Source organism: Lineus longissimus, chromosome 6 (assembly GCF_910592395.1).
Source record: "Lineus longissimus chromosome 6, tnLinLong1.2, whole genome shotgun sequence".
Classification (NCBI taxonomy): domain Eukaryota; kingdom Metazoa; phylum Nemertea; class Pilidiophora; order Heteronemertea; family Lineidae; genus Lineus; species Lineus longissimus.
Window position 1 is genome coordinate 4009749 of NC_088313.1, and position 9214 is coordinate 4018962.

Sequence of the window (9214 nt, forward strand, 5' to 3'; positions counted from 1 at the left end):
CAGTATGTGCTTCAGTTTGAAAAGATTGGGTGCCGGGTATGATAATGATAACGATGAAAATGTTGATATCTGCACATGGATGATTAGAAAACAAGATACGGAAGAAGAAAAAAGGAAAAAACTGCACCAGATTCACCGGGAGTCGAACTCGTGACCAGCCGATCCACAGTCAAACACTCTTAGCGCTGAACCGTAAAGGCTTTCATGCTGAAATGGAGATTTTATTCGCCTCTTATATGCGGTATGCAAACGAGCGCGCCGCAATTGTGAGAAGGTCGCGCAGGTGGCAAAGTGATTTGCCGAAATAGTTCCAAGTTATCGTATATCTCGATAGTTGTACAGATTTTTCTCAGCATATCGTATTTATATACCTCATTGATATAAAACATTATCTTTGCAGTTGATTTATCCTTTTAATTGCCTTTTTAAAAAGTTTTTGAAAATCGAGGTCAGCAGGGTCAGAGTCAATCTATTTTAAAAGACTCGGGCAGGGTCAAAAGAAATAGTTGTTGGCGCCGATGATGTGAGCAATATGTCAGATTTCCGCTCCACCCGTGAGATTTTCTCTCGTCACTTCACGAGTACATTGAACTGCTTGTGAACCGTGCTCTCAGTGAATATGTACCGGCTACCGCTCTCTCCGATTGGCGTTAGAAGTAGGAACTAGATATGATTGGACCAGCAGTAGATATACGTCAGCGACTGGCTATCCCTTTAACCATCCAGCGAGACACCAGTGGTTTTCAATATCCTCCGCCTCTCGATATGTCGAAGGAGTAATATGTAAAGAGCAAGCTCTAGTGAACACGCAGAACTGTATGTCCTAGCAGACGATTTTTAAATACATGATCTCCGCTCCCACATCTGCACTTCAGTGGCGCCTGTGTGAATAAATCTACTTGTGTGAATGGTCAATGGCTCATGACGTCATGAGGAAGGAAACAATCGGATTCACGTCCGACGTCGTAACTGTGGGTGCGGCGCGTCATGAATGCAGGATCGGCCAACGCGCGGCCCATATGGAATGCGACAAAACTGTACCGGAACCAGAATTGTCATGGGTCTGCACAAATTTTTTCAGATGGATATATGAATTTTGTTCACACTTTACACACAGTGTATACATACGTAACCATTACACTCACTACGTTGTGTGAGTGAGTATTAAATGGACATTAAGATGATTTGTACCAAACTCATTTTATTTCTTCTAACCAATTACAAAGTACAATGTTTACACCATAAAATGGATACCTAACTCGGGCCCGAAACGGTGACGACGTGGTTCTTGAGTGTATGTACCAACATTCGTCTGCGGAGACAAGTGTGTGGGATCGTCCATGTCGGTTCATCCTGAGATTCAGGGTTTATTTTACTGCTACTCTTGAAATATCGAGAGGCGGAGGGTATTGATCAAACTTCTGGTGATATGTCAGTTGAGAGCGTAGGTAAGGATTTCTGGTCAGCAAGCGAGCAATTCCAGTGGTTGCGACCTGTGTTCATCATCGTATGCGACAAAAATCGTTTGTCGTGGTTATTGCAAATGCTTGCGACAGGAATCACTGATCACCGTGACCAGCGATGAGTATCGAACCCAACAATTTTACCGCAGACGAGAGATATTTTGCACATAACAGCAATCACAATCGCTGGTCGCAGCGATTTTTATGAATATCGCTCGTTTGCGAGGCGTATTAGGAACCATCCCTGTGTTCAAACCAATGACACCGACGAAAAATGCCACCCGAAATGAAATAATGATTGTCTTTCTCTATTTTCTACAACTGAATGCGACGACATAGATAACTCGACGTCTCTAAACGTCTCTAATGTTTCATCGTTTTGTTCAGAGCGGGAAGAGTCAAATCTTGAGCAGACGATTGTGAAAGCATGGCGTCGACCATTTTCCAATTGTCAGTATTCGAACAGTTGCAAAGTAAACAAAGGTTTGTTGGATCGATTGGGGGCCTTGGAGTATTGTTCGAAATCGGATGTGGAGGTTTTTGTGATTTCTGCTCGGGGACGCAAGGCGTGTTCTCCGGCTGATCAATGTCATTGTCACGTGATCCCTGGTCCTCCTCAACCGATCGTTGATGCAGAACCAGTGGCTTGTGAATTTTCAAAAATCCTCCAAGATTTGGTTGTGCGAACTCTAATTGTCCTTGTCCTTCGTTCCCTTGACTTCGTGAACGTATCCTGCCCCTGCTCGCCGATTTGTTTCCAAGATTGGTTGCTGTATTTAACTTTGATTGAGCATTAAAATGAAATTGCGCCGTCCCTGGTCTGCGCTCCTGTTGGAGATAATATGATAAAACTTTGTCCGTTTTGTAATCATAATCATCAATGTCTTTATTCTTCCTGGAGGCGATCGGTTGTGTCGTCCCGTTTTGCGCGCTGTAAATGTTAAATGGGATGTGATTGGTCTCTTTCGGGACGCTGGTGTCCATAGCTGGCTGGTGCTCCATGATGACGTCATCTCGTGGTTTCACCTCTAGTTTTGGCGGCAATGGTTTCTCCGCCTCCGGCTCTGGTTCCTTCAAAACTTCCTGGCGGCGGGGCGATATGACGGCCTCCTGAAATCCTCCATCAAATCTCACCCCCTTGACCGTCTCTTTCGGTAATTCTTTCTGTAGTCGTTTGGTGTAATAAACATTCCTCGTGTCCGTCGTGTACTCCTTTGTTTTGACCGCAATCCCAGAATCCTTGATTTCTACTGTCCGTAGCTTCATTTCTTGTCGTCTGCGCGGACGTGACAATGGTGGCGCTCGGACAGGTTCGGCCGTCTTCGCTCGCGCAGGTATCGCAACTTTGCTTGCTGCGACAACCGCAGGTTGAGCACTTCTGATCCGCTGAGATGGCATCATGCCACTCAAAACATCCGGGTTATCGCACATGAGAACGCGAGCCGAATTCACCCGAGATTGTCTAATGATGTGATCCAAGTAACCCGAACGCCTGTACGGGAAATACTTCGTCGGACAAGCCGTTGTGGGGCTGTCAAATTCAACACTGATGCCGACCTTCTGCTGGCTCGGATTTGTCCTTGCGGAGAATGGAGACCGTACGACGTCTAAGCTGATTGTGAAGGCTTCCTGATCCTCGTCGTTGTCACACCTTTTGAACAAGGTTGGGACCTTCTTGGGTTCACGGGCTGTGAGAGCCTTCGGCCTTGTAGGCAGTGAGCTCCACCGTGACGTATTGGCACCCTTGACTATCATGGCGCTGAAAAATAGAAGAAGATAGGAGCACTTATGATATTAGACTCCGAAGACCATTTACAAACACCGTTATCCCACGGCCGAAGACGAGTTTATGATTGCCGTTCGGGGAGACCACGAGACCATGCTAGGAGTGGGTTGCGCCGTGTCACATCTCGGATGGACAGAGTTGTCAGGTCGTGTAAGGTTGTGTTTAATGGAAAACCGTGTTGTCATATGCCCAGTGCAATCGTGGGTTACATGTCTGATGACAGATCGGGCTCCAATCCTACCAAATGTATTATCTTAAGAAAAAAGAACGTCTGTATACGTATAAACTGACAGAGGCACCGACCTCAAAGTGGAACTGGTCCTCCATCAGTTCTGTCATTGGAGACAAAGTCGCAATCTGGCAATCACTCGCCATATTCTTGTTCCCGGTCTCTTCAAATCCACCGACGGCGAAAACTCCACTATCTGAATTGACAGTCTGCCCTTCACGAGCAGTGATGATGGGTTGTGACCTAGTGATTTGTAGACAACCTACCTTTTCGATCGCCTAAAGCTTGCCAGATAGTCTTGGACTTCGTACGGGTTTGTCTCCACGTTCAGGCGGAGGTCAGATCGTTCTCTCATAGCACCAAAGGTGTAGTTCATCCTAGTCAGGATGCGGCGTTGTGTGGTTCACTCATGGTGTTTCTAGAAGTGTCGAAAAAAGGTTAGATCTTAGATGTTCGAATAAAAACCACGAAATGGACACAAGTTTTCGTCACAGCCACGCTACTCAGGATACCCTTTTTGTCCTTCTGCCAGCATTATGACACAATCCAAAATGATATTTCGATTTAGAAAATCGGACTGAGGATTACTACTGCTTTTTTTGTTATCAAATAACTGCACTCCAAGGCCTTACCAACAGTATGTTAACCCACGACTTAGTTTTTTTCCATCACCTTAATAACAATATTCGTCATTTTCTTGCAGGAGTATCTAAGCCTGTTAAATATATAATACATATCAAGGCGTCAATTCTGTTATGACAGGGCTGCACTAATAGGCCTAGGCCAATTAATCTGATTTGACGAATATATCATAGAATACTTAGCTCACGAAGCTAAAAGGCCTTTACAAATCGTATCATTTAAAATGGTGGGATATGTGCCAAAGAACACGGCAATGGTTGTGCCCAAAGCAGAAAGACAACAATTTCTGGGTCACGTTCTGGAGAAAAATAACAAAACAAAACCGTTAGTATTTCAATTGAGGACGTGGTTTTAAAGATTTTTATTTATCCATACACAAGGCAGTCTTTCTTGATCATTACAATAACATGATTTTAGCACTTAGTGGCAATTTATCAGGCAAATTAACTTGGTATTGATAAAACTAGTGTTATTTCGTTCCTAGTTTGAAATGAGACGATTGATAGGGCAACCTGTCACGACGCCAGTCAAGAACAGTCAAGAAACTTGCCATAGTATAATGATCTTCCCCGGGGGCCAAAGAAAACATGTTTTGGGATTTGAGTATGCCTCGCTGCGGTACACTCCGGACGCAGTGGACCGGCCTCTACCTGTCGCCCGGTACCTGACATGAAAGAAAGTCGATCAGGATGACGAAATGGACTGTATAGGAGGCTACGCTGTGGCGAGTGATCCCCTATAGTCCCGTATCTGAGTCCACCTTCATATCAATCTTGGAACATGTGATATTTGATGTCGCTTGACATGCGCTGATGCCACTGGCCGCCGAAAGTTTGGATCACCGTTGTTCTTTTAGAAAGGTTGACGGCAATCGTTCTTTGAGGACTGCTTTCCGTCCTTTTCCTTAAACTGAGACAGACCTTTTTTAGAACGAGGTATTAAAAGTTAAACAGGTAAGAAGACCCTAACGAGCTCGCGAACGCCGATCGTCTCACGTTGTGACATTGTCTCCAAATGCAAAGGACAGCGGGCCGAGTGTTCATGTATGTGATATTTTGAGTAACTACTTGGCCTGCTCTTTCATAGATTTGATCATAAATGTTGACATTATGGCGAAGGCATATAAAGGCTATTCTTTGCTTAGAATATGGTGAAAAGTACCGATGTCAGGGAGCATTGACGAACCACCAATTAGTCCATACGATCATAAAAGCCTTTGACACCAAGTTACACGTACGGTGACGGTGACAGATTGTGCATTTGTCTCCGTCCTGTGGTCAATTCCGGCAAAGTTGTTGGGAAGTGATTTTTCTTCGGGAATATTGATGGTATGTAGTAGATGGCCAGTGCATAATGACAAGTCACTTGATTTGCTTTAGAGTGCGAAACATTTCCAATTGCACCTATGAGCCTGCAAGATACGATTGCCCAATCTCTACAGTTTTCTCTGTTGATTATTGAAGACTCACACCTTTGGGTTACTGATGCGCACATACAGTTAGGGGCGGGACTGGGTCGTGTTAACTCAGCGATATAGTATTCCTCTTACTGGTGTGAATAGATGTAGTTTCAATCTACTGCGAGATAGGAGGAACCCCTATCGGCGACTTCTTATAACTTAATCTGACCTACCTAACTCCAGCCTATAGTCTCCCTTTAAGTAAGTAAGATTGTCGGCCATCATCTGGCTTGTTTCCTCTCACACGATATTTCCATTAGTTCTGATTTGTAATATCGATGAATATCAATCGGAGACATTCTTATAGCACCGCTGAGGTAACTGGTTGAATAGCTACCAATAATATAAGTAATAATGGATAAGTAGCTACCAATCGATTTCATGATAGGTACCGGTATCTAATGGTTTTCAGATAAATGCTCATGATACAATCTACAGCGTTCATGATAACATTCAAAATGAGCCTGGTTTTAGTAGCAGGACGATTGCCAGTTCAAACTATTTGAAATGTCCTGAGGAATATTTTCTATGTTTGTTTTATTTCCAGAGTTTGCAGTAAAGTCACAGTCAAACAGGAACCGTCCTAACTTCTGTGAAAGTGTCAAGGAAGACACGGTATACATATATTTTATTGAGAAGTAGGTTCACTGTTGTCACCAATGTTGCCCAAGGAAAGGGCGTCTTTTTGGTAAATACTGTAAAATCGAGCAAGAGCCGTCCCGACTCTGTCTTCGGACGATGATTTGTGGGTATTGAAGTATCTAGCTAATGCAAATAAAATAGCAATGGTCTTTTTACACACCTTATTGCAAAGAATACTAAAGTAACAGCACTGCGTTGATTTGATACTGAAATATTAATAGGTGTATGTACACACATTATTAAAGACCTTCAAGCTACGAACTGTAATAAAAAAGGACTATGTGCTTTTCTGCTTCCTTGTACACGAATTCGATTATATTTTCTTAATGCGTGCCCTCTGGGTGCGGTTGTGAGGTGCGACCAAATTTCTACGGAATCTAAGTTCATGAACTTCGATGCCTTCTATTCATACTAATAGTGTACCCATGGACCTATCATATGCGAAGTCCGTGGTGTACCTTACTCAGACGTTTTATCTCGAGCCCCAATCGTTCATCATCGAATGCCAGGGTCCCAACTATACACACAACAGAAATCTCCGTCTGCTCTCATTGAGTACCGAGTGAAATGCTTTAAAGATCAGGATGGCACTGGCAACCTTAGATATTGAAGAACATGTTTCTTTTTATTGGTAAAACAAGACGGAGACTAGCAAGAAAGTGATTGGATAAAGAGAGACAATTGCCAAGTCTGCCTAGACACTGGAGGCAATAGTCAGACCAGACTAAAGGGCAATAGCTAGTGACCCGCACTGGAGGGCAACAGTCTCAGATCCCAGACGAGATGGCAATATATAGTGAGCCCTGACTTGAGAATGAAGAGACAGTCCCAGGATGTTGTCTGGGAGAGAGGACACCAGTCGTCTGAGACAGATAACACCGGACACCGGGGACAGAGAACACTGACAAGTCGTCTGGGATTGAGGACACCGGACATCGGGGATAGAGAACAATGACCAGTCGTCTGGGACGAAGGACACCAGTCGTCGGGGACTAAGGAATGAGAGGACACTTCACTTTGGGCCAATCGTGCTTCCGTTCTTCTAATGATCTGTCTTTTGCCATTCTTACTAAATGTAGCTCATCGTGCAAAGATTCAAGTAAGCGTTCCTGTAAATGCACCTCTAATTCAAGAACAATGCCCACTCCTGGGTGGAGACATTTTTCCTGTCGTCTACTGGCATGGTTGGGTTTGGTTCAGCTGCATTCAGAAGATTTGCAGATGTGTATGTATTGAAAATATAAGGACTAAATTGATATTTTTGGTAGACTTTGGTTCTCACCTTTAAATTGTTCCTCCTAGTCAATATTGGTTTCGCTTCCAATGAAAGAAAACTGTATGTCTACAGCAAGAAAAACCTAGGAGCACATCCAGTCCAATAGAGGTTTTCAAATGCCTTGTCTCAATAAAATTTACGTCCCAATTCGCTTCCATGCGAAATAATGACCTCTCATATCAATAAATTTGTATTTGTACAACTGAACGAATACAAGGCTTCCTGAATTCAAATTGAGTAAACGTCACTGGCGTCTCGTGTTGACTCATGGAACTGAATGCCGTTATTGGTCGAAACAGTGATTGAAAGGCGATATTACGCTCGATCAGGGATCAGGACCGTGCGCTGTTTTAAAGGGGTACACCGTTCGTAAATTACTGGTGGTCGAGGAAGATATAAGTGCCGCAGTGCAGTTAATATTCTGTTGAAATTCAACTACAAATTTCAATTTTTTAACAAGTGGGGTGGGCCTTTAAAGACGTAGTCAGATAGAAAATAGACTGAGACAACTCTGAGTAGTTATCCCTGTAGAAAGTTATGTGGATTAAGGTGTATGCCTATTGAGACTAACTGAAATGGAGTCTAATATCTCGTATCAGATCATTATACCGGTGTGAAAGAAATGACAGTACTTTATTGGAAGTCTCAAAATTCTACTCGGGAAACAGTAGATGGAAAGATGTGAATAGGCTTCATATATTTTTGATCGGGAGGGTTTTCCGTGACGTCTTAGACCGTTAGGCTCTTTTCCCGGCGAAGATTTTTTAATGTTGTGTTGCAAGCTTTCTAAAAAGTAGAAAATATGATCTTGATAATATATCCCCAGCTAAGTAGTTTATTTCGTCGTTATGCTTATTATTGAACAATAATCGCATCATGAGGCTATGGGAAATAGGCCTACGCCGAGACTGATTAAGTCGATTTTACATTGACTGCGGTTTCTAGGCTCAGACATTTAAAGGGATTATTTCTTTTATTAATATCGCATTAAAAGTAGTTGGGTGACCCTGCGGGCACATGATAATCCGAACACAGTGTACTAGGTCCATAAACCGCCTTCAACATAAAATCATGCATTCGTTCGAGACACCGTCGGTGTAGCAGAAATTAGTGTCCCCTTGAAAAAAACGTGTGATGATATGCATGGCTCAAGCTGAAGACCAATAACCCCAAATTGATAGTGTAATGTATGTAGAATCTTCAGGAGGCCATAATGTCATTTGAAGTGAATCCTTTAGCAGGAAATCTTCCTCGAGGGTGTCCATCATTGGAAAGAATTATCCTCGTGACAGTTTCTCCACTCGGGAGACAACTTTCCCTGGTCCTTGTTGAGAGCATTCCAGAGTGCAGATATCCTATATAGAGAACATGAAGCTTTGGAGCAAGGACATCCTAGATTCAGTTAATAAAACAGTGTTATATTATGGCCATTTTTGTCCTTGAATACAGCGTCCTGCCCTCACAACAGAACCCCCATGGCTCCATTGTTCCATCAGGGTTAGCAGGGATGTTCAAGTACTAATGCTGCTATCGTAAGTAAACTTTACTGAATAAGGTTATGCTTTGGTGAGCTGGCGTTTTTTTGTCTCCAAAACGTCGATTGAGCAACTGGGCCCTGGATATAAATATCTGTGATTTGGCCCAAGTCACAGCCATGCTGTTCCATCTGGTAAAAGTCCATGCATGGTTGCCTACAAATGTATCTGACCTCTCAACT

The 9214-nt window shown here is 43.3% G+C and overlaps 1 protein-coding gene across 1 annotated transcript; it reads right to left on the reverse strand.

Annotated features, from left to right (window-relative positions):
• Positions 1-1196: 1196 nt before the first annotated feature.
• Positions 1197-7754, reverse strand: LOC135489516 (uncharacterized). The gene is made up of 3 exons (XM_064774903.1): positions 7504-7754; positions 3745-3896; positions 1197-3222 (listed from the first exon to the last, which is right to left on the reverse strand). Exons 2-3 carry the CDS (start codon positions 3852-3854, stop codon positions 1827-1829), a joined length of 1506 nt encoding a protein of 501 aa, XP_064630973.1. The 5' UTR covers positions 3855-3896; positions 7504-7754; the 3' UTR covers positions 1197-1826.
• Positions 7755-9214: the final 1460 nt, after the last annotated feature.